Raw genomic sequence first — 26,155 nt, 5'->3', positions numbered from 1 at the left:
TATAGGTCTTTTACTACATGCTAAACAAAAACAACAAATCATTTTTTTTCATTTTATGGATTTTACTTCATGTATTCAACTACCCTTTGCCAGATAATTCAGTAATCAGTTAGACAGATAATTCAGACAGTTAGACAGATTCAAACATTTCCTTAGACATTTTCTAAGTTTGTAAGTTATAGATAATATATATAATATGTTTTATTCTGTTTGTCTTATTTATCGTATTATTTAGCAGTAACAGGTATTTTTTAGAGACAGCTAAACTAAAAAATATGAATTAATTTTTTTTTTTGGCATGGAGCTGTATGCATACTATTCAGTATTATAAAATATTATACCTTTATATAATACACAATATTATACATACAGCTCTAAAATGTTAAATACAGCTGTATATTATGCACACAGGCCATTTTTTTTAATAATTACTTATTACTTCAATATAGCAAGAATGCATTAAATTGGTCAGAAGTGATACTTAATACAATCATGTTATATAGATATATATTTATATATTTATATATATATATATCAATAAAAGAAATAAATATGATCGGGAGATATGCGTTTAAGCAACTGGCAGTGTTTGAATCTCAGAGACCGGTCTGTAAATCACGCTGTCACTCTCTCAGACCCAATAGGTGAAGTTGTGGAGGTTCAGCCGGTCAGTAACATGAGTACAGCTGCAGACCTTCTGAAACAGGGAGCAGGTGAGTGTGAGCCGGCACATCCGTCCCCATGCGTTACTTCTCTAACCTGACGTCTCTCCTCAGCCTGCAATGTGCTGTACCTGAACTCCGTGGAGACCGAGTCTCTCACAGGACCCCAGGCCATCGCTAAGGCCGCAGGGGCCACAATGTCACGCAGCCCTCGGCCCTCTGCGACGGTGGTCCACTTTAAGGTGTCAGCCCAGGGCATCACACTGACAGACAGTCAGCGCAGGTACGTGCACTCGAAAGCTTAATATACGATTTTGCCGTTTTCTCTGAGCCGTAGAAATGTGTGGACAGACGCTTGCTGTCGCGTTGAGTTTGACTAGCAGAGGTCGGGGTTTTCAGGGTGTTTTTCAGGAGACATTATCCAATCAACAGCGTGACTTTCAGCAGTGTGGACCCACAGGACAGGAGGTGAGACTGCAGTGGCAGGAATGCAAGCCTAGTTTATACGTCTACTCTTACTACATTGTTTTGCAGTGCAATCCACATCCAATGCAATTACAAGCCATTTAATGGCTGCAAATATACATACATACACACACATACATACATACATACATACATACATATATATATATATATATATATATATATATATATATATATATATATAATATATAGGAAAATGTGCATCTAGGATGATATTGTTTTTGTTTTTTGTTTCTTTATTTTGTTTTCGATTTTGGAGTTGTTTTTTTTATCTTCTTTTTGTAATTTTTTTTTGGTTTATTTTGTTTATATATATATATATATATATATATATATATATATATATATATATATATATATATATATATATATATATATATAAGGTTTTGTTTTATTTTGCTTTTATTTTTTTGTTTTTTTCCCCTTTATTTTATACTTTTTTTATTTTAGATTTATTTTTACCTTGTTTAGCTGTTTGACTCTATGTGGGCTGCTCTGTCTGTGTGTGCAGTATGTGTTTAAATGGTTTTTGTTTTAACTCATTTATGTGTGTATATTTCCACTTTTATGTAAAACACAAGCTTTGGGGCTTTGAAAGGCAACCCTAGCCTGCTCAGACAGAACACATTTCTTTTCTTAAACCATCACTTTGAACTCTGTAAATTGTTTGGGCTTTGTGATTTTTATTTTGTAAACGCTCTTTCGTGGCACACAGCTACCAGTCTTGCATCTAAAGAATTCGAGGCAATAACATTAAACCAGATGTTACTGGAAAGAGCATTTTTTGTTTGCATGAGCCCCAAAAAATGCATGGGCGTACGAGCAAACTTAAAGGAATAGTTCACCCAAAAAACACATTTTACTGCTATTGTTGTTGACTTTATTTTACAGTTACACCTATTAGTTGCGTATTAGCCTTTTATTAGTAATAATTAGGCACATATTAATTACTGTACATTACCTTTTTTCACATTCCTAATCTTACCAAAACCTAAACTTAACAGCTACCTTACTAACTATTAATAACCAGCTACCTAAGAATGCATTACCTCTCTTGGCCCTCCAGCGAATGGGTGCCGTCAGAATAAAAGTCCAAATAACTGATAAAAACATAATCCACGTGACATTAGTCTATTACTGTGAAGAGAAAAATGATAAGAAACGAATCCATCGAGATGTTTTTACCTTTGAACCTTCACCTCGAGTTCCTCCAGTGAAAAAAAAAAATCTCATCTAGAATCCAAACTGTGGATATTCTGCGCAGCTTTTTCACACACCAAAGCAAAATGATTAATAATTTCACCTCAAACGCAGTGGTTTGAAGTTGTCTTCTTCTAATTATAGATGCATTTTTATAATGTTTTTTTTTTTTGGTGAACTACTCCTTTTATCCCCATCGCAACTTACAAAGCCTCAAAGCGGTGTGCGTCACATCCTCAGCACGCGCTGCACGAGCACGTCAAATCAAACGCTTCCAGCTGCACGAGCACGACTTCGCGTTTCAGTGCGGCACAGAAATAGACCCAGCGCTCGTGTGTGTGTGTGTGTGTTCCTCAGTCTTGTCTCTGTCTCCCTCTTGCCGTCGCAGGTGGACTAACTCAGACAGCACGACCTCTAAGTAAGTGTAAATGACACGCGTGTCGTCTGGACCGTTCAGACAGCTCGTTTCCTCCGATCACGCGCTCACGTGCATGCGCTTACGTTACCGCAGCACCGATCCCCCCGCTCGGATCGCGAGCCCGACTGCTGTTTGACCCCCGGTGTCCCCATCTCTCTGTCTCCTCTCAGGGTGTTCGGTTTCGTTGCCAAGAAGCCCGGCAGCGTGGCGGAGAACGTGTGCCATCTTTTCGCGGAGCTGGACCCCGAACAGCCAGCGACCGCCATCGTCAACTTCATTAACAAAGTAATGCTGGCGCCGCAGAGACGCTAGGGCCCCGGGGACGAGGAGCACGAGGGGCACGGTTTATCTTCACGAGACCGGATCGTCAAGTTTCGAAGACTTTTCGGCTTCACCGTGATGCCAAAACGCATTAAAACCAAAACACGCTACAGAATGTAACCCAACTAAAGCCAGCAGTCCGATGCGGGTTCGCCTTTGTGGAGTTGTTTGGTGTTCGTGGGATTGTAAAAGACTTTTTGAAGTAAGCCTGGCAGCACGAGCACAACACAAAGCACTGACCCACGAATAAAACCAATCTGTTGCATGTACTGACGATGCGTGACAATCATCGCTTTAGAAATAGTGATGCCAGTTTGGTTTTTGAGTTTCGACGTACGCTAAATTACGGTCGAAAATTATTATTTTTTTCAAAAGCCAAATTTCAGTGGCGTTTGTCCTCGTAGCTGAAAAAACGGCGTTGCCATGGTTACTGCTGGAAACTTATTTCAACCGCAGTAAAATAAATAAATAAATAAAAGGTAATTGCGACAGCATCTCACAATTATAACTTTTTTCTTGCCATTTTAAGTTTCTATCTCTTTCCTCGGATCACCCCGTTTCTTCCCGTTATATCTTGTAGTTCCGACTTGTTTATTATAGCTCACAGAATTTCCACGCAATTCCGATTGCATCTCGCAACTCTGACTTATTCCTCGTAATCGTTTTCTTATCTCGCAACTCTGACTTATTCCTAATCGTTTTCTTATCTCGCAACTCTGACTTCCCCCGGTCCCGGGAGGAGAGTCCAGAAGGCACTTTGAGAGGGCAGCCGCCAAACGTGAGGGAATAAAGACTCCCGATTACCTTTGTTTGGTGGAACGAGCTTCGGTGGTTTCCGGTGTCTGCGAAGGACAGGGCAAGTTTCCGAGCGTCTGAGGCGGAGGAGCAGGTGGAGGAGCGGACGTAGTCCCGGTGTCGGGAAGATGTAAGCGTCGTGTAGTGTGAGGTCATAACGGAAGGCTGACGGTCACGTGACTATTACCCAGAGAGCGTTGGGTTACCTTTAGCGTAGGAAGGAGCTTGATTTCGTCCCCCTGTGTTGTGTATTTCATGCACTGTTCATAAATAGAATATAAAATACGACAAGACAGTGGTTTATAAGCATCATATCCGACCGACGTGCCACTGCCTACCATATCGTGTAGTAAAACATTATATCGGAATGTAACCAAAACCGATTGGACAGGCGGATCTCCAGACGCTGTTTATAACCAAAGACGCGGCCGTTGTGTACTCAGTTACTTTAAGCTGTGCCATTTATTTTTTACTTAACCTTTATCAGCAAGTTACTTCTGCTTCGGGCAGATAGCAAGACGCGTTTGTGACTTTTAATATATTTTATTCTCTATTTTCTCATCGATCTTTTTATGTAGTAATATATTTTCACACATGCAGCCGAAATTAAAACCGTAAGAAGACTACGCGGAAGGATTTTGATAAGAAAAGTGGTTTTTAATTACCGTGTTATTTTTTTTTTCTTCAGTGTATGCACAAGTGAAAAATATAATAAATGTAAAGTCATGGTACCAAATCTGAATTCGTGATGTGAATTATTTCTTCATTTCTCACCATCATCGTGTATTAAACTTTAAACCAGACACCTGTGCTTAATTAAAAGCCTTAAATTGGCTCAATCTAATGTTCAACTTCATTTTGTACTCTCTTGTTAAGCTTTAATGCAATCCTCCTATTTGCGTAAACAAATAAAAAATGAATTTATGCATTTAGAATTATTTCTAAATGGAAAACGCTGACACCATGTAATTTTTTCACACTTTCATACGAGAATTTATTAATCATAAGGCCATTTATTCAGACGTACTGAACAAACTGACATAGCTGATTTGAAATAGATGTGGCCTATTTCTTTTGGACATGTGTAACAAGTTACTCAGTCAACAATTATGCATTATTTCGTCGTCATCTACTTTTTACTCTGCGATACAATTACTAGCCGTCCGATCAAATAATTACAGTTACGAAATGTCAAAGAGTTTGACATTATAAACTCGTCGAGTGAAGACTTCTTGGTCTTGGCCGTATCAAAAGGGACAATGTAAACAGGGCACACGACATTAAAACATATTTCACAATCTTTGGTAACTGTTGATTCTCTCAACAACAGCAGAAAACGTATCCAAAAAAAAAAAAAAGAAAAACATAAAAAGAAAGAAAGTGTTTGGTTCAGCTTTACTAGCGACCGAATGATTGGGACCGTTGTGAATTTCCTCGTGAATAATGAAAATACAGTAACCTTCTGTACACACTGAGTGAAAAACAAATCAAGAACTACAATCGAAAAAACATTCATCATCAAGTGCTGGTTATAAAATGTTCCCCTTTGGTTTTGTTTTTATCTTGAAAAAACAGAGGTAAAAAAGATAAAGACATTCACAATTTTGTGTTCCATTCTACCAATAAAGCAGCCCGAAATTTAAGGCCACGCGTTACCGGGGGGCCATCGTCAGGTCCTCTGTTACAGACTCACCGGGCCGCCCGTGGAAATATCGCCCGCGTCCCGCGAACGTGGCCCCGGAGGCGCCTGACCCTACAGTATTTGAGGCAGAGGTGATTCAAACTTGCATCAACAATAAAGAGCTTCTCGTTCAGCGCTCGCGGCGGCGGTGAACGGATTCTGTGGAAAGCTAAATATCTCACCGTAGACGGCTTAAAAAAAAAAATTCACTTTCCCCGGCTGACAGGGAAACCGTCTTCCCTTTAATCGCTCGATGGAGTCGAGGCGCCGTAGTGTTTCGTGTTCTACAGCGCCCTCTTTTGTCCTCTGCAAGCGTTTCAAACGCAGAGGAGCCCTTTAGTACCAGTGAGGTCAAACCATTGCATACAACAGAAACGGGTAGATCGAAACAATAAATAAACGGCCGTTCCCAAAAGGAAGGGTTGCAGCTGTCAGTTTTGCGAGGGCCGGCGGAGGGGCGAGGGTCTCAGCAGTGGAACGAGTGCGGTGACGAGGAGAACCCCGGCTGCTCGTGGTGGTTGGTGTCTGGACTGTGCTGGTCTTCTGTCTCCGGAGACATGGAGCCGTTGTAGTCCTCGGCCTCCATCTGCTCCTCTTTGATTTGAGACTGATGCCTGTGAACACACGAGCACTCGTTCTGATCAATGACCGGGACATATTTTCCTCTTTTATTCTGAACGTCAACACCTGAGACATTTTGACAGTCTATACCGAACTACATTAACAATGTTTTTAGATTTTTGTGTGAAGTAATTCTGACAATAATAGTGCAATGGTTCATATAGTTCAATGATCATTTTACAATATTAGAAACATCTTAACATTAAAAAAATGGCAGCAAAGTGTTACAAAACAAAAGAAAAGCAGCTTATCTTTTTGCTGCTAGTTAACTTTAGCAGAGATTTGTAAAAAATAAAAAAAAAAAATAATAATAATATATATATATATATATATATATATATATATATATATATATATATAAAATGTGTATTATACTAATGTTAATATATTTGTGAAGCAATGGTATTTTAAAATCATTAAGATACATTGAGATAGTGTTTAATATTTTGAAACTATTTGTATATTTTCTGCTTTCATTTGAAATGAAACATTTTAGGGATTTTTTTTTATACTATCTTTATAGTTCTTATGAATTTTTATTTTGGTTCTAATTATTTTATTACGTCAAGCTCAAATTAAAAATAAGAAAGGTTGCATTTAAAACTAGCTGAAAGGAAAAGGTTTTATTAGAGGTTTCATTTCAGTTAATATTTGAATAATGAAATGTTTATTTTCACGTTTTCATTAGAGTTAAACGCAATAACCCTGTGGGGGACGAACAGTTATATTAATTTTTCATTTTGAAGTAGAAAAGGTACACCTTCAGGATCAGGCAATGCCCCACAGTAATGAAGCTGTTCAGTATTTACATAGACTAACATTTCAGAAAAACATACAGGCTTATTAGGTGAAAATATTTCAGTTGTGCCATTATGATATATCTTCAGTTATAATATGGACAACTTAGCATACAGGCAAAATAAATAAATAAAGCAAATGTGTGAGAATTCAGTTTCCCAAATAACACACTGGCTACACTGCACTTCTAAAATTAAACGCACTGTTTAACTTTTTTGAGGGGTGCATCTTCCCCCATCTCACTCCACTCCAAATAACTCCAATGCCTTGTTTAATCTGTGGAAGCAGTGTGGACTCACAGCGTGGGCACAGGAGAGAGCTCCAGGCTGGAGTCGCTGTGGGAGCCCTCGTCATGATCGTGAGAACTCATGTCCTCGTGAAGTGCGCTGGCCAGAGCCTTCAGACTCGCTGCTCCCATGGACGCCGAGCCATACAAGGGCAGGCTGCTGTCCACCATCGCTGCCTGAAGAGAGAAACAATGCATGGAAGACACGTTGCAAAAGTTAAACACGTTATTATTCCAACGTATGGACTACGGATGCATTAACTTGACCAAAAGTACAGTGAAGACAAGCATTTTTGAAATGAGTCCCAAGACGTTTCCTGCTGACATCAACATGAAACATTCGCATACACACACACCTGTTGCACTCGCGGACCTGGAAAAACTTGATTTTCTCATTTATCTGAAGTTAAATGCTAATCTTCGCCACTAGATGGCGCTTTTTCAGCGTTAAAACTCAAAAACACTGCTTTAAATAAAATCGACCAATCCTCTGAGGGGTTTAGAGAAATTAATTGTTAATCAAATCGTTTGGGAGTCATTGCACAAATAAAGTAGACTTTGCCTGCATGACAACGTGATGTTGGGGACTCACAAAAGCAAAATATGAACCTTTCATAACCCATAATAGGGGTACTTTAAAAGAGTAGCTTATGTATGAATGACTCCACACCTGCAGAGAAGACAGGGCGGGATTCTGAGCCAGACCGGACTGGATGTTCTTCACCAGAGGTGATCTGAAGAAACAGACAGTAGTGTCAATAGAAACAATGACCTCAGAACAATCTGTGCAAATTAAACCTTTGCGGTGAGAATGGCAGTTACCCTGTGATCTTCTGTGGCCTTCTTTTCTGAAACTCCAGCTCATCCACAGTCCAGACGGCGCCCTTCACGTTCTCGACTCGTACGAAACACTTGTGAAGACTGAGGTTGTGACGAACTGCATTCTGAGATCACCCAATAAATGAACAAGCTGATCCAAGGCAACAGGAAATCATTCACGAGACTGTCTTTTTAGTTACCTTCCACGTGGCTGCATTGCGTCTGAAATATGCGAACGTTCGAGTGAACCAGTTGTAGATTTCATTTAGTGTTAGCTGCTTTTCAGGAGACTCCAAGATGGCCTGCAAATTAAAAAGGGGCACATGCATTTCATATGAAATAAACGTCTATCTAAAATTAAGCTCTAGTTTGTTGAGGCAGCCTGGGTGACAGCCGTCTCATGAGAAATGAAGACCTCAGTGATGCTTTCTTACCTGCCTGATCAAAGCTGCGTATGTAAATGGTGGCCGGACCTCAGCACTCAGGTAGAACTCCTTATTCTGCACAATATCTGAGACACAGGAGAAGGATGCTGTCAGTCACACCTCATTTATCAAAGCAATTCTGCCATTTTTTTTTTAATGGGTCTTTCCATGTGTGGAAACGTATGCGTTTCTCACACACAAGAAAAAAGAAAGCTGTTTATAATTTTACAGGTTGGAAAATTCTAAACGAATAATAATAATAAAAAACAGTCATAAAGGGTGTTACAATGTTACAAAACATAAAAAAAAACAACTTAAAACTGCGTTTTAACTGTGGTTCAGTTAATGTGGTAAATATTATCTATATTTTTACTGGCCACAAGTTAAAATATATGGCCATTTTTGAGCAGTGTGTTCTTTAAGCATCAGAAGTTAAATAGATTTTTATCCAACGGTTTTTTGCAGTAAGTTTCTAAACCTAAAAACCCAAGTAGTGACTTTTAGCTTAAAACAAACATGAATACATGCATTATATATCATACTGAGGTAGAAAAAAAATCTATTTACAAAGAAATAATCAATGAATTAATGTTGAAATTCTTCAAAAGCGCAAAAACGTAATATTTTAAATTTAAATCCCAAAAAGATTACATGCTGAGATGCTAGTAATCATATTTTTATTAAATATTATTATTATTGTAGTGCTGTCAAATGATCCAAAATAACCCCCCTGCAAAAAAGTGTGTACTCTGTATATTTATTATCTATATAAAAATGCATATGCATGCATATATATTCATGAAAAAAAATAGTTAATATTTTAAATTATTACACACACATATTATGTAAACAAACTTTTATTTTGGATGTGATTAGCCATGAATTGTTTGAAAGCACTATTATATTACTATTATTACTTTTTATTACTACAACAAATGCTGCTTTCATGCAGGACTTTCCCTTTTCTGCACACAATAAATTTATTTTTACTATTTTTATGATTTGAAATAATGTTACATGTGGATTGAAGAAAGAGCAGGATCCAGGCGACTCTTCCACCGGCCCACATTTCTCTCACACTGATTTAGAGCCCTGATCATTGCTCTACAGCAACTGTTCTGTGGGTCAGAGGTCACGGATCTCACCTTGGTCCATGGCTATGTTGTATTTGTCAGAGTAGCGCTTGCGGATGGGTCCCATGCTGTGCAGGCTGGTGGGTATGATGACAGAGGGCATCTGGGGGATTGACGTGAGGGGTGTAGACGGAGCTGTGGCACTCTGGGAAAGACTCATAGAAGGAGTGGTTTTGGGAACAGTTACCTTGGCAAGCGTGAGGTTTGACACGAGATTCACCTGACAGTAACAAAAAAACAGAAAGAAAAGGTTTGAGCGGCAATCTTAAGTGCATCTTCAGAACCACACAAATGTGAAATGAAGCGACATACCGGCTGAGGGGCAGGTTTGGGCTCAGTAGACTTGACATGGAGGTGGGCCATCATGGCCTGAAGGCGCTCTTTGTCTTTGGCGAGCTGTTTGACAAACACAAACACAACAATGATGTACCGCTGATAAACCTGACTTTTCGGTTCTCCAGCGTCCACGTGGTTTTCTTTGTGTGTACACGCAGAACAGGAAAAAGATTAGCGCTCAGATTAGAGCAGGATGTTAAAGTACACTCAAAGCAGAAAACAAACATTTCTTCAGTCTAATCAGAATTAATTACGCAGTTCCGTTTGGAGCAGAAGAAACAGTGTTGAGTGTTTGTAAAGCCTTACCTGCAGCTCCAGCTGCTGAACCACCTGCATCTGAACTCTGCACTGCGCTGTGCTCTTGTCATCCAGTGCATGTTCGCTGTTCAAATGCCTGGAGCACAACACACACATGCAGATACTTAGTGTAGGGACTCTCATTAAAACACATGATTTCCTCTTTCTCTGAATCGCCAGCGTGTATGAAACGTGCTATATAAACAAGCTTGCCTTGTCCTGCCCAAAGCTGACTAAGAATATAAGTCTAGTTTCTTTTGCCAACACAAATGCTCATCAGGAGAATGCTTTGATATTATACATCATACATACACTTTAAAACATGAGTTATTTCTGTGATAGAAAAGCTAAATGTTCAGCATCATTAATCCAGACTTCAGTGATCATGATCCTTCAGAAATCTGTCTAATAAGCAGAATTTCTGTTCAAGAAATATTTTCAAAGTCTGAAATGTTTGTAATATGTTTAAGTAATTTTGTGAAACCATGACACTCAAATAAAAGGTCATAAGAACAGTATTTAATGGAAATAAAACTCAGCTGTAACACTGATCAACTCTGACAGTAATGGCATTTGTAATCTAATACATCACAGCTGAATTAAAGTATTAATTTCTTAAAAAAAAAAAAAAAAAAAAGTCTTGTAAACTTTTATAGTGCATATCGTTGCTACAATTATTACAACATTGCTTCAGCTTTTTCACTCCCAAACATTCAACGTGCGTAAATTTGAACAAATATTTAACAACTATGAATTCAAAAGAATGATTTGATCTTCTGTACAGGATGCAACACCACTATTAAGCAGTAGAGGGAGCTGTGTGCAAAGAAAATCTTTCAACCAACTAACTTCCTCACAACAAAAACGATATGAAGAAACATGAATTTCTTTAAAACTCCAAACCATAACTTGCTTTTAAAAACATATATTCACGAAACAGCCTTGACAATATAGTACTGAATTCACTAAACACCGAGAGGATGATTACGACGTTCAGTATATATCAAAGTAATTCAATTTTCGTGATTACGGCATGGTTATATTTGTGAATGGAGAATGTTTATTAAGACGGCGGAGCACCTCGTTCTCAGGTACGGCACGTGAATCTCAGTGGGATAGTGATAGTTTGAGAAATGTTTTTAATAGTGCAACTGTGCCTAAGCTGAGGAACAAAGGCAGTGTTGTGGCAATAGACAGGGCGGGGCCTCGGACTGGGAGCAGGGGTCAGGGTCAGTGGAAGGGGCACAGATAAACATCCTCCTGTTGTTTGTTTTGGGAGGGATGGCCAGGATCACCATGGGTACTCTGTTTATCAGTGCACTGAGCTCAACCCTGAGGGGCCCCACGGCTGCAACGCCACAGGGGAGAGAGAGACCGAAAGAAAGAGGGATAGAAAGAAGGAAACGGGAAAGAAAATAGAGACATGGGCGGAATATACATATATACGCAAGTAAATGGAGGTTAGAGACAGTGGAAGGAGCGAATAAGGACTGAAAAAAAACAAAACAAGTGGACAGAGCAAAAGGGAAAGAAGCACATAAAACGAGCTGTAAAAAAAGGCAGCAGGCACACTCAGAAATGATAATTAGATTACAGCCGCATACAGCTCCTCCTCACAGATCTGCAAACAGGACAAACAGCATAATAAAATGCAGAGGATGAGAGCTGTTGACTCACTTGAGGAATGACTGGAAGTCTCCGAACACAGCGTCGCAGCCCGGCCACTTGCACACACCGTGGCTGTATAGAGGATGGGCGCTCTGGGAATGACTCTCCTGAGAACTGAAGCAAAAACAGACACAAATGCTTAGATCCAAAAAGCTTGGGTACCTATAGCGTGCTTTTAAAAGGTTGATAGCACAGTGCAATCCTGTACTGTTTTATGAAACTGTCCATACGCATGACCCACAGAGCTCCGCTCCTTCCATTTCAACCCCAATCACACTACTACACTTTCATTTGTTCTTGAGCAATGTCTGAAATCAATGGGACATGCCAAGATGATGCCAAGAAGTGCACCTCACAAAGCCTGCCTAGAATATTTGTAATCTCTCACCTCGAGATCAAAAGAGTAAAATAATTATTTGCACCATTAAAGCTAACGTTAACTAAGACATTTTCTTTTTGCATTAATCCTTGCAATCGAGATTTTTTAGGTATTCATTTCACGCCTATTTCCTGCAATTACTTTAAAAGAAAGGGGAACATTAACATAAATTCTGTGGTCAGAGATGCTTGTAAGAGTAAGGTACGGAAAAAAGATGTGGCAAACTGCTCAAGAAAGACTGAACCTGATACTGCAGATTCATGCTTTCCGCTGAACGTCTTTCCACTCAACAGGCTTGTTTTCAATCACAATATTTCGATATTGTGATGCATCCTGCTGTGAGACATGAATCATATTGTGTGCGGTATCATTAAGCAACTAGTCATGTGCAGCTTAATTTAGCATTAAGATTTAGAAAAAAATATGAAAAAAAAGGCATCTTATGCTCGCAAAGGCTGCATTATTATTTGCAATTATTTTTAATACATGTTTTATAAGTTACAGACGTTTTTACTGTTATTTATTCCTAATATCTTTCTTGGATTTTATTGATATGATAATTCAATGTTTTGCTGTGTGTTGTGCTAAAGTTTTTGACATTCTTCATATTCTGTGCAGCGGTCATTTCACACTGAGAGAAATTAATTTGAACATTTTACAGGCATTTTTACGTTCCTAAAATCATGTTTCTAAAAGTGCATTATTTTTTGAGTCACATTCTTACTATTAATCAGTAAATGGGCTGTTCCACGCAAATAAAATGAGCATCAGTAACATCTTTGGTATGCAGAAAATACACAGAAGCTGCATCTGAAGTTGCATTTAGACGTGTTGTTTAGTGCAGAACATGTAGCATGTTTTGATATTAAACAAAACGTTGAATACTGTTATCTGAAATTATTTAAATAATAAAATAGAAATGTTGAATGTAAAATTAAAAGTGCCAGAAGGGGGCATCTTGTCACTGGTAATAAGTGAGTAATTGATTCTTTCAGGAATGAAACACCATCATGTTCCCCAGAGACACAAAACAGTGTTGAGGCTGAATCATTTCTGTCATCCAAATAGAGAACAACAGGCACTATGGTGTCTAAAATGTATCTTAATTCACTTTGAACTGTTGCTAAAAAAATAAATTAATAAATACTACATTTGTAATCATGGTCCTTTTTTCAGGGAAAGAAATAGTAGTCTTTTTATTTATAATAAAAATTATAAATATATACATTTTATGCACCCACATCTTGAATTTGGTGATCGTTCTAAATGCATTTTAACATTCTAAAGCATGAAGTGAAAGCACACGAAGCACACATGCACCAGTCTAGACTTCAAGTAATGTGCGCGTGCACTCTGTAGAGGTCTTTAATTGGCTTTTAAAATATTCAATGTCAAATCCCATAACATTAAAACAGCAATTACGATATTACGATATTATAGCAAACATACAGTAGAGATTAAAAGTATTTTTTTTGGACACTGAACTTTCGAACCGTACTTTGGCATTGTATTTTTTTAATGCTTTTTCGGGGGTCGTGAAATGTAACCCTTTCATAAAGCTCTATTCTTCAGCTCAGAACCAACTGACAAACTAGCTGGACATGTTTAGGACTTTGTATCAAACAGTGGACTGTTTGAGAAAGTGATTTATTTTTAAAAAATGCCAAGAATGCTTTATTTGTTTGGGATCGAGAGAGGTTGCGTCCTCTGACCCATGACCTTTCTCCTTTTCTCGCCTAAGAGAGCCCTGTGTGTGTCTCTCTCTCTCTGCCAGCGGATTCCTTGTTTTACGCCAAACAAAGAGAAAGCATCTAGAGCGGGCATCATTTCTCTCTCAGAGCTTGAACGCAACCCCAGCCTCGGCATATGACTCACACTTGACAAATTAAAACAGACTTTGTTATTTCCATCCTTATAACACACCGAACAATCAAAGAAGCTAGCAAGCAGAACACAATAAAACAAATATGAGCAATGAATTATTTGTTCTTGCAGACGGGGCTCCGCAGATCCCAGCCCAATGTCAAAAGCTCGCCTCTCAGGAATAAGCACTCAACGTACAGTAGTATACATATCAAAACGGAACGTGGCACATTTTAAGGGATTGATTACATTTCATCCCTCACTCTATCAGCGGAAAAGTGTGTTTGCATGTCACTCAATAAGCCAGAAGGAGAGATGGATAGACAATGCCCGCATGTTGTGGTCTTCTAGAAGGGGTGAAGGGTTTGTTCTCTGGTGCCAGCGGCTGCACTTAAGGTTTTAGTTGCAGGCGTCTCTCTGGCGGGCAGGAGTTTACATGACACATGAAACTGACCACACAGTCCTTGAGCTCTCACCCTCCACCAATATCATGCAAACAATCACAGGCGGGCCATAAGAGGGCTCTGCTGACAATACAGACCACATCAATGCATCGCAAGGACACAATGGCACCTACTGTAATCTGAGCATTTACTGTTAACAGCGTGGTGTAGCGGTTAAGACTCAGGCCCGGGGATCCAGAAGGTTGCTTCTTAACCCCAATTTCTCCACTTCATGCATTTTTGGAAACAAGTTCAAGCATGCAGCGACATAACGTATAGGCGACTTTCACACGGCGAGTGTTTAAATACTGACAACAGTCAAGTGCTTCTGACAAACAAGTTCCTGAAACATAGAGGCAAACAGGTTTAGACCTCGGCAAACATGGAGATGGAGGTGTGTTCATGTGTGTATATGAAGAGAGGCCCACAGGGAACGCATTGACACTGACTGTCACCTTTCACACAGACACAAACACAAATGCCTTTAAAGACACCTGACATTTGTCAACAGCAGTTTTCCAATACAACATACTGTATTAGGAACCTCCTACAACCCGACTGGTTTGACTAGTCATCAAATACGAAATAAATATATAATCTTGTCATTTGAGGACCATTTTGTATATGTGATTGTTATATAGATTTTAATACATTTTGAAACAATTTATTCCTGCGATACAAACCTGAATTCTTGCAGGGATGCCTAAATTCACTTTAACCATGAAATTACAGTTAGTGTAAAATGTGCAGTGTCAATCTGTAATAACGAGAACACCACTGAAACAGAATGTGGTAAGTTCTTTGTGCTTTATTTGCTGGTGTGTGTTTGTGATGTTACAGGAAGAGTGCATTTAAAACTAGACTTAATCATTCTGACTAGCACAGTCAAGATAACAAGTGCATTTTCTCTTTTTTGTGCAGATGCATGAAGTGATGTTTATGCTGTGTACATATTTGATTAATCTAATATAGGATATGTTTGGTGAGTTAATTTGCCACTGAAGCGCATCAGTTTCCTGTTATTCGTTCACTAATGAGTGTTCAGTTTTAATATATGTAGAGAGAGAACTAAGCGCATTCTTTAGAAAGACACACGACTGGTATCTTTATTTAGCTAAACCTATATAAATGACACATGCTTGAATGTAATAAAATATTGGTTCAAGAGATCGAGAGAGAGAGAGAAAAAAAGATGTTTGGAGATGATGAAGTACCTGTCTCTCCGGCTGGGCCGGTGCACATGGTGTCCGTTAGTGCTGGAGTGGTGGTTGAGGATCTGAGTTTTGGGAGGAGAAGGGGATTTGTCTTCTCTACTCTTTTCCTCCTGTCGCGCATCTGCTGTCTCTTTCCACAGCTGCTGAAGCTCAGCAGGGATCAGGCCTGTGAGTGAGACACTGCCTTCATTAGATCACTCGAAAACTAATAAAACCCCTAGATTGCGTTTTTCCGTTCAATCACCCATTAACCCCTGAAACCCATGTGACTACTGTATTTCAAATAATCTCTGCTGCTCGAGAAACATTGAATAAATCGCAAACTGCAAACAGTTGTGCTTTATTTTAGTAGAAGCCATGATATTTAATCATTTAGAAACTAAGTCATATTTCCATGTCATACTTTTTTTATATACTGGCTTTCACAATAAACAATACAGAGCTTAGCAGAAAATTATGGGAGCGAGTGATAATTGTCAGAAATTTAGCAGAAGTGGCATTAAGAACATTCCTGCAGAGCTCTACTCTACTCATTAAATGGATAGTTAAATAAAAACGAGACGCATTATGCACTGAGGTAGGCCTGCTATTTATTATGTCTGATGAAAAAGAGGGTTCTTTCAAGGGTGTAGAAGTTGTCAATGTGTATCACTTTGTCATCTTAATCCTAAAAAAGTGAAAAATATATATCTTTGTTTTTGTTTTTTTTACATTTTGATTATTTAATCCAGTGTTTCTATTTTCAGAAGCACTGTGGGTGCTTCTGTGAATCCAGGTTAAGTTACTGTTCTGCATCCTGCTGTTTGCACGTTAAAAGTTTAACAGGTCACACACACAGACATACAGTTTCATTCATTTTATTTTTATTAGCCTACTAATTTATTTTTGTCATATCAGTTAAAGGGGTGATATGATTTAAAGGTTTCCTTTCTCTTTAGAGTGTTACAAGCTCTTGGTGCATAAAGAAGATTGTAAGTCTCAAAACCAAAAATATCGAATACACCCGAGCATGCTAATCTGTGTATTCAGTATCATTAGAAAAATCACAGGTAGGTGAGTTTTATCAGGCTTGGAGCAGTGCATTGGACCTCCAGGGCAAGATTTGAGGAACCTGTATTAGACCGTGTTCAGCGCATTTACAAAGAACTTCCTAATCAACCTGTGCACAGAGGCTATGGGGCAATTCTAACTGTCTGGCGCTTCTGACTCACAACCTTTAAGTTATGCTTTCTTATTAAAATACTCTATTTAATATTCAAATGTGAACAGTATTGCTGTTGCCAGTTGTCACTTGTCCAATCACGAATGCAGACATGGTGTTATGTTTACAAAGCACGGCGCAAAGCGACGTGTAAATAGACCGTAATTAAAGTCATGATAATCAGCCATTATGTCTCCACCGGATGCAACAAATGCCTCGTTTGTATTGTGTTTTACTGTTTTGGTGTGATGGCACAGGGATACAGCATCATGTTATAGTAATGGGTATAACATTTCCACCAAACGCTTGAGGAATTCGGCCAAACGCACCGGATAGCTGGCTAATCAGAGCACACCTTGCCTTTTTAGAACGCAACATCATATGACCTCTTTACCAGTTAATGTTCGGATAACAGGCAGTCAGGAAATACCGAAAGGAGGATCCCAGGTGAGGGGTCCTTACCTTGGGTGAGTGTACTGGTGAGTGCTGATGGGACAGACAACAGGCCCTGTCTCTGCAGGTTGAGCAGGTGCTGCTGTTGAACGGAGAGTAACTGCTGCTGTATAGCCATCTGCTGGGCCATCATCTGCTGTTAGAAATACAGAGACAGACACTTGACACTCCCGGTACAGTCACAGCCTGTGTCTTCATTCACTCATAGCATCATTGTACAGCCGGCATTTTCACTCAAGCGAGTAAAGCTGCAGACACCACACCAGGTGTCTTCGCTCGCTCGCAGCACAGTCGCACAAAGCCAACAAAAGACAGAAATGTGGCAAGTGGAAATCTGGCACAGATTGCAATAAATGGCTCTGATGGTTCTCCGGGGTATACAGTGATGCTGTTACCTCTTTACTGGGTTTTCCAGCATGCTGTTGCTGCAGAAGCTGCAGGTGGAGTTCATCTTGCTGTTTCTTATAGAACTCCTGAAGCTGTTGCTGAGGAAAAACACCAAAAACAAGCCATGCATCAATCCAAAGACTCGAGCGACTAATCTATTGCCCAGGTTGATTTAAAATCTAAAATTTGTGAATTTTACTTGAATGGGAGGGAGGTTCTAGCATCTTTTAGCAACAAAATACACAAAATTATTTTTTTTTTTTGCTGCAGTACTGCAGATGTGGAGCTACACTCCGTGTGTGTGTGTGTTGTGTGTTGTGTGTGTACCTGCTGTAACATGAGGGCCTGTTGTTGCTGCAGTAACAGTTGGAGCTGCTGGGGGCTCAGGACCTGCTGCTGAAGGATCTGCTGCATCTGCTGAGGGGTGATGGCCTGAGGAGTTATCATCCCCAATGATACAGCCACCTAGAGATACACACATACAACCGCTTCGTTGGTTATTATCCAGTGGCTGTTTATTAGGCTTGTTCTGATACCAAAAATGTAGAAGCTGACACCAATAACTTTCAGAATTGTCATGATACCGTAAAATCTAATATGCTTTTATTACGTCATAAAATATTAATAAAAAACAGATCTGCAAGCACTTTACTTTTTGTTTTCACTATCAAATATCAAACATTTACAAGATAAAAACTAAACCAAAAAGTAACTAAATAAAAAAAATACTAAAATTATTGCTGTAGTTTTTAATATTACTACAGCAGTTATTAATTCAGCACAGTCTGAATTTGACCCAGGAAGATTAAAATTAGCTGTGCATATTCTTCCTATTAGGCTTAATGTTGTGTTAATACTATTTCTTTTTCCAAATGACTTTAAATTTAATATGTTTATCCAGTCAAGTGCAGAGAATACTTGCCTTTTAATCTTCAAAATGTCCTGTACAACATAATATACAGCAGCAGGTCGATTAGGCTACATTTTCTCTTGCAGCTATAAAGCACACATCCAATGTTTCGACAAACACCTAATGTTTCGAAACACTCATTTATATTCACTAAAGTCAAAACCGACTGTTTTTACTAACAACAAGACACGCATTTCAATCATCCATACACACAACCAGATCAAGGTATGAGTGTGCATCTGGAAATAAATAGTGTGTAGGTACTGCATAAAGATGAATGCTGTTTTTTTTTAGGTGCCTTTATCTTTTTACTTGAAGTTCTGATTTGGTACCAAAGTCTCTGACTGCATTTATAAAACGCAATACGGACAATGTCAAGCTCTAGTTTCTAACTATATATTTAATGGCCTTTTCAAAATGGTTTTGATTGATTTCATCAAGTTAAACAAGGTTTGAAACATTTCACCCACAGCTTGTGATGTAAAAAAAAAAAAAAAAAAAAAAAAAAAAAAAAACCCTAATAAAAATAAAAAAGCATTTCACTTATTCCAAAGAGAAAGGGCTTTCCACAAACCCAATTTCAATCCTCTTCCCCAAGGATAGTAAACACTTTGAAAACAAGTGAACAGCTAAAAAAAGAGATACCAGAGTAGGACTACGCCAGACCTCTTTGTATATTTTATTGTTTAGACATTCAGGGAATAGTTTCCAAGTCCTCTGGGCCTCAACGGTCAACATCAACAAGTCAGAGTAAACAAATACACAAACAATTTTGAAAACCACAATGCTTACGGTCCTCAATAAAATGCAAGGACAAACCTCTCTGCCTACAACTGGAAAAACGTCTCTCGCAAGCATTCGTTTCAGTTATCTCCATTTAATTTGCCCATAAACCGAGGCAAACAACCAGTCAAGATTAAAAAGACAAATACATTATTCATTTGTTGACAGCAGCTCAAACACTGACATTAAAAATGCTACCAACGAAAACAGACAAACAAAAATACCCACAACAGAGGCGAGTGTTTTAAATGTAAATGCACTGGATTCACAATGAGTTAGCCCATGCTTCACTTGGCCTCAAGCAATTACCACATCTCAAGCCAAACACACACACACACACACACACACACACACACTCGCTGCTTTTAAGATGTTTACAATAAACATAAACAGAATAATTAAAGTCACATTTACGGATTCGTATAAATAATACATACTGGGGTACACAGCAACTGTAAAAACAAAACTGGAGATTGCATTTTAATTAAGTCTGTGAAACACAAACAAACACAAATTTCCAGTAAAGAAGTCTGTGTTCAGCCTCATATAAACACACTGCTGGACTGAGATACTGTGACTATGAGAGAACAATAACAGCTGACTGCTGTACTCACAATATTTCCCATACCATGTGTGTACATGTAACGGCCTTAAATCCTAAACCTGAAGAAATGCAAAAGCCAGACATTATTTACTTGTATAACCTCCTCTTTGAGGACATATTTATCGTCATGTCTACGCTGCTCTTTTTGAAAGTACTAAAAGACCCAGCAGTCTGCTGCCAAAGACAGTGCTGGGTAGTAACTGATTACATTTAATCTGGATGATGTAATCAGGTTCCAAAAATTATGTACTTGTAATTTTAATCATGTTTTAATTATAAAAATGCTCCTAATCAGATTACACTTGCATTTTTATGGATTGCATATAATGCTGTCAAATGATTATCTGCATACAAAATAAGGTTTTGTTACCATAATATGTGTGCGTTGTGTATATTTATTAGAGTATATAAATACACTTCACAATTGCTGAAAATGTTTACATGTAAATATTTACATTCATAATTTATAGAATTTTTCTTAAATGTATACATGCATGGGAGCGTTTATATATAAGCAATAAAAACACAGTGCTGTCAAATGATTAATTTTGAATAAGCACATCCAAAATAAACGTTGCTTGTGTACTTATTACATGATTATATCATGTTTGCAGACTTTTTAACGCAGCACAAAGGTGATAAAATGCAAGGCTGGAAAACTAAAACTCAATATTCATAAAAGCCGATTATAAATTTATGGAAATATATTTTACTTATATATATATATATATATATATATATATATATATATATATATATATATATATATATATATTATGAATCTTTAAATGCATGTCAAAAGAACAACCAGCATGATTTTGCCTCATGAAAAGCAAAACCCAGTAGGCCCTAGAAGCTCTTGGTTCAGTCAAACATGACTAAAATTAATGACTTGCGGTTCAGTAAGTGATTTAGATTAATTCAGTAACTGCTGCAACTGATTCACGAGTGCTTTCCTGGTTGGCCATGTGCTGCATGCAACTAAAATAAGTGTTTATTTTTGTTGTTTGTTGTTGTTATTGTAATATTTCATATTGCTAACTCGCAACTCGGCTGAAATGGGATTTCTTCAGTCGTGATACTTGCAACCTGCTGCATGCGTTCTCTCTATACCAGCTAAGCTACATGCTGTATACACGAGCAAAGATTTTCCATTCAAATAACTTAAATAGAAACGGTATATTTTACAAATGAGCACAGACTGATTTTCAGAAGTACTGCACAAAAAAAAAAAAGAAACAACAAATGAAACATTTGCTTCTATGCTGCTATGCCTTCGAGTCTCAACAAAGAAATGTTTTAAAAGTCTTGAGAAGTACATAAGCATGCCAGCAAATTAATGTAAATATTCTCTCTCGGGGGCACAGTAAGCGCTGATGAGTGTTGTCTCCATGACAACAGACAAGTCCAAACATTGTTTTGTTGTTGTTATTGTTCTTGCCAGTGTGTCAGAGAACCAACTCCCCATGAGTGAGTGCATGTCAACAAGCGATCGCTTCTGAAAACACAAGCCATAAATCAACAGGCTTCAGCAGCCCAAAAACAAATAGAGCCCGTTGTTATTCCCCTTCAATACCTTGAACAATTTTGGTGTGGTTCCCCGCCCAAAGTAAAAATAACATTCTTTCCTGCACTGTGCATCTGGGTAAATATAAATTGCAAAGGCAAGGGGAAAAAAAACAAGAGGGGAAAAAAGGCTCAGCTCTGCGAACACTGCCTTTAAAAAAAGACAAAGAGAAGTAATTCAGGGAATAAAATTACAGCTCAAAAGACAGTGAGTCACAGAAATAAGGTTCCAGTGACCATTGAAAGCTTTCAGTCCTGTCAGATAGGATACCACGGACCCTAGTGGTCATTCACTTCATTAATAACTTTCTTTTAAGACCGAAAATAAAGAGTCTGGAACAATTCTGAAACCCAATACTCTTTTACAATGTCAGCAACAAATGATACAACAAACTCATTTCAAATGGATGATCTCCAAGTTAAAGAGTAAAGAAAATTAAAGCAATTTAGGAAAAAATGCATTAATTTTAAATACAAGCAGAGTGGGAAAACAAAATGCGTATTCATTTAATAAACTGCCTAAGAAAAAGAAGAAGAGGAACTCAAACAGACATCCAGTAAACAAACAAACTAAAGCAAGCGTTATCTTCTGCCCTTTCCATCTCGGTACTCACAGACCTTGATAACTCCATGGGCGGCAGGAACAGAGAGCTGTGCAGAATGTTTGAAGACGAGAGAGAACACCAGTATCTTTCATCTACCCAACCCCGATGACCAACCCACTGCACCTTCAATAACGCTCTCACTAGGATCCCAAACCTTAATGTAATCCAGTCACATGGCCTGGGCTATTAATCCCGCCCCTTGCACTTGCCATAGTGGCATGTTGATTTGAACTATTGACTATCTGAACCCTCGTTTCACCACTTGCATTCACATTCACACGAGACGCACGTACAAAGCATTCAATTCGTGATGAATAAATAACGGCAGCTGTGCACTGGGTAGCATATATCGTGTTTGTTTGCAGCTAAAGCTCTACAGCTGTCTGGTTCTCTTCAGTAATACAGCCTTATCTGTTAACTGACATGACAGAAAATACTTTTACAATAGGCTACACACACAATAAAAGTGAACTCGTAATCTTCCATCGTAACAATGCGTAATAATAAAACACACCCTGATTGCCCCATCTCTTTATGATCTGTTGAAGGCAGCATAAACAAGTCGGTTTGTGTAATAGAGTAAACAACACGGCTCTCTCGAGGTGTGTGTGTGTGTGTGTGGTGGGTGGAGGAGGGTATGGCTCTACCTGTGTGTCTGCCTCTTTTTCTGTGCTCTTGGGGGACTTCTCACCACTCAGTTGCTGCTGCTGATGTTGTTGTTGTTGAGCAACTTGTAGCGCCTGAAGATGCCAAAAAAACAATAACAAGTTTCTGATTGGCTTCTGAGCTGCTCTGCTCTCCCAGGACTATTCATATTGTTTTCAGGAACACGGATGCAATGGCAACACATTTCGTAATCAAGATTCGTTGATAACAGTGAATTTTTTTTAGTCAAACTGTGTTAAAAGAAAAAAATGGAAATAGTTATATACTGACTCTCGTGTCAATCCAAACCTGTACGACTTTAATTTTTTTCGTATAACGCAAAAGACACTACTATGCAAAATGTTCCACAATGTTCCATATTTAAATGAATGATTTTGTTCAGTGAGTATACATTACTTAACATGACATACCATTACTTAAAACATGTGTTTCTAAACACTGATTACAATGAGAATCGTTTGAGCACCAAATCAGCATATTCAAATATTTCTGTAATAACATAAGAATAAGGTACTTTTTACGTTATATTAATACACAAAATAGTTTAATCCAAAACACAGACAGCTTTGCTTACCAAAAAAAAACGACGACAAAAACTCCATACATGAGGTCTGATGAGAGACTTAGGTGAACTATCCCTTTAAGAACAACTGCATATATCCAAGCAAATGACGTTATGGGATTGATTTGGGTTTGATAAAAATGATCACAGCTATGAAGCCTCTTGACAAGTCCTCACAGAACAAATGAAGTGATTATTGTGCAACATCTTTTACTTAATAATAACCTGTGAACATCCTGCTTTGACACTGCCAGTGCATAAGGTGCGGAGGATTCAACCTTTGGCTCTATTAACTGCAGCAGTCCCTTGGTGACTGGATCCTATCTCACATTCCTCTGAAGTCTATCACGTGGTAACATTTAAAAATAAATAAATAAATAGAAATATTAGCATAAGTCTTTGCACGAGACAATCTAAACCTGCTCTTTAGACAAACCAGAAGAATATACACCTTTTGAAATGGAAAAAAAACAGCTGTCAAGAGGAAACGGCTACAAAGTAAATACCCCGGCTGTGCCAAAGCAACGAGAGGTCTCCAAAAGTTGTAGAAAGGACAACTCTCTCACTCTGTTACTTTTGTCTTATTTTCCATTGTGAGGCCCTCCAGATAGAAATCAAGGAAAGAGAAATGCAAACGAACAACATCCACAGCGGCGAGGCCATCCTCTCGGATCTGACCTCTTACACCTCTGAAGGGTCAAACATCTGGCCCTGTGGAACTCCCCTTCTCAAAAAAAAAAAAAAGGGTGGAGAGATGACCAAACGGATACGGGAGACTTCAACACAGAAGTGTGAATAGAAAAGGGAAAGGAGAGAGATCATGGCACAGTAATCCTTGGGAGATGAAAACAACACGGGAAAGCATTTACAGGAGCGTTTCGAGAGCCGCCTCTCATTGTTTTAATACAAGACGGTGCCCTGAACCCACAGCTGTCTGACTTCATACATCTGGAATCTGAACACGGGGGCATCGGGGGAATGTGTGGGTCTACATCAACCTGCACTACTTTGTCACTGCTGTCACAATTTTAGCATGTGCAATCATTTAACGCACAGATAAAAGCATGCATAAAGATTTTTAGAGACAGCAGGACTATAATCACACAGCCCCCGCATTCACATCAATGATTTTAACGAAGACGGGTGTGTCACACAATTGCTCAATTTTTCTAATAAGCAACATGGCTATTGTGTAACAAATGTTGACATACCAATAAAAGCTTCATTACTTTGAGAATGCATTTCCTGGAACATTTTCAACACGTCAGTCTCATGTACTGGCATAGATTTCACAATTCACTTCCGATTTAACTGCAAATTCGACTCATTTGAATATAGAATTGTATTCAAATACAGAAAATTTCCCCACTAGTAAACACGTGGTTAACGCCAGTATCACCAAGGTGGAGGAATCGTTGGAGTTAATTTTTTTCCTCGTTTTCCTTCGGTATTAAATAGTCCGTAAGCGCAGCGTGTGTTTTACTTTTGCAGCAATTCAGCGAGCAGTTGTTTGCTTTTAGTTTTAGTTTGAGAAGCATGCGCACTTTACTTTTTGACAAAAAAAAAAAAAAATAATAAAATAAAAATATATATATAAGTATATTAAAAATAACTTTGTTTGCAATGCCAAGATGTGTTTGGAATGACAGGAGGGAGAGTAAATTATGACAATTTCCATTTTTAGGTGAACTAACAAACAAAGTACATATTACACAACAGTGGACTTATTCTTTATAGGCTAGCTCTCTTTACCTGGTTTAGTGGTGTGAATCACACATTCAAAGTAAAGGGTCACATGTTGAAGTCCCAGTACTAATGCAAGGCATTAGGATTATTATTAAACCAATCAAGTATGAAGTGGTCACATTCTATTTAGTAATTTCACTGACATAAACCTGTAACTGTACAGAGCTGCAGGGCTGTAGAGCCGTTGCAACTAACGGTCTCTACAATCAACTTGGCTCACAAAGCTTTTGGGAGATGCTAATATGTTTTAAGTTAGTTCTTACCTGTGCTTGAAGGGTCTGGGCTGGGGCTGACGGGGATGAAGATGTTTCTCTGGTTACTCTCCTCTCGCTCTCCGAGCTCTGACCTTCCTGCCCAGCTGGACTGCTATTGGTTGTTTGATCGGTCTTGGACTCCTGCATGTCGATATGACAACCTGAAACGCAGGAGGGTGAAAACTTAAACGGCTGCCATCGAATGACTTTTGACACAGAAGTGCATGCTTCAGAAAGCGTTTTCCTTTCTTTTCTGTCTCCCCCAACAGACTAGATCATGACAAAACATGCGTGCCAGCAGAGTTGACATCACAACACAAACATTTGTGTTTGTACTGTTCACAAATATGATAGCTGCATTATAAACAAACAGTTCTGAGAATAAAGCATTTGATGCCAACCGACATGGTAATGCCAATAACAGACAAAAAGACAAATGTTATAGAAGACGAATCAAAACTTTTCCTCTCTGCACCTTCTCTTTGTGAGAGGCCTTTTGAAATCAGTTAAATATCTTTTTCTCTTGAACAATCAATATCCTGCATCTTCCTCCCTAAATTCGACAAACATCTG

The 26,155-nt window shown here is 38.5% G+C and overlaps 2 protein-coding genes across 7 annotated transcripts in view; one reads left to right on the top strand and one right to left on the bottom strand.

Moving 5' to 3' along the window:
• Window positions 1-4,618, top strand: part of tns2a (tensin 2a) — a 44,220-nt gene extending 39,602 nt beyond the window's left edge. For all 3 annotated transcript variants that reach the window (XM_043224351.1, XM_043224350.1, XM_043224349.1), the window contains 5 exons: window positions 636-713; window positions 777-945; window positions 1,062-1,130; window positions 2,737-2,766; window positions 2,937-4,618. In XM_043224351.1, coding sequence (XP_043080286.1) covers window positions 636-713; window positions 777-945; window positions 1,062-1,130; window positions 2,737-2,766; window positions 2,937-3,078 — 488 coding nt within the window. In that variant the 3' untranslated portion in view covers window positions 3,079-4,618. The remainder of the gene's footprint in view (window positions 1-635; window positions 714-776; window positions 946-1,061; window positions 1,131-2,736; window positions 2,767-2,936) is intronic.
• Window positions 4,619-4,848: 230 nt separating this feature from the next.
• foxp1a (forkhead box P1a) overlaps window positions 4,849-26,155 on the bottom strand; it is a 31,575-nt gene continuing 10,268 nt past the window's right edge. Inside the window, exons 2-17 of one of the 4 annotated variants that reach the window (XM_043224353.1) lie at window positions 25,592-25,743; window positions 23,002-23,094; window positions 18,214-18,351; window positions 17,895-17,984; window positions 17,509-17,632; window positions 15,846-16,011; window positions 11,956-12,060; window positions 10,288-10,375; window positions 9,958-10,041; window positions 9,658-9,865; window positions 8,522-8,598; window positions 8,288-8,389; window positions 8,091-8,212; window positions 7,939-8,002; window positions 7,282-7,445; window positions 4,849-6,177 (exon numbers count right to left, since the gene is read on the bottom strand). In XM_043224353.1, the coding sequence (XP_043080288.1) occupies window positions 6,030-6,177; window positions 7,282-7,445; window positions 7,939-8,002; window positions 8,091-8,212; window positions 8,288-8,389; window positions 8,522-8,598; window positions 9,658-9,865; window positions 9,958-10,041; window positions 10,288-10,375; window positions 11,956-12,060; window positions 15,846-16,011; window positions 17,509-17,632; window positions 17,895-17,984; window positions 18,214-18,351; window positions 23,002-23,094; window positions 25,592-25,729 (1,911 nt within the window). In that variant the 5' untranslated portion in view covers window positions 25,730-25,743 and the 3' untranslated portion in view covers window positions 4,849-6,029. Of the gene's footprint in view, window positions 6,178-7,281; window positions 7,446-7,938; window positions 8,003-8,090; window positions 8,213-8,287; window positions 8,390-8,521; window positions 8,599-9,657; window positions 9,866-9,957; window positions 10,042-10,287; window positions 10,376-11,955; window positions 12,061-15,845; window positions 16,012-17,508; window positions 17,636-17,894; window positions 17,985-18,213; window positions 18,352-22,367; window positions 22,504-23,001; window positions 23,095-25,591; window positions 25,744-26,155 lie in introns of those variants that run through there. The other 3 variants (XM_043224352.1, XM_043224354.1, XM_043224355.1) reach the window with 3 other exon arrangements.

This window comes from Puntigrus tetrazona, chromosome 23 (genome assembly GCF_018831695.1).
Source record: "Puntigrus tetrazona isolate hp1 chromosome 23, ASM1883169v1, whole genome shotgun sequence".
NCBI classification, from domain to species: domain Eukaryota; kingdom Metazoa; phylum Chordata; class Actinopteri; order Cypriniformes; family Cyprinidae; genus Puntigrus; species Puntigrus tetrazona.
The sequence above is the reverse complement of the archived record's forward strand: the minus strand, read 5'-3'. Positions and strand labels throughout refer to the sequence as shown.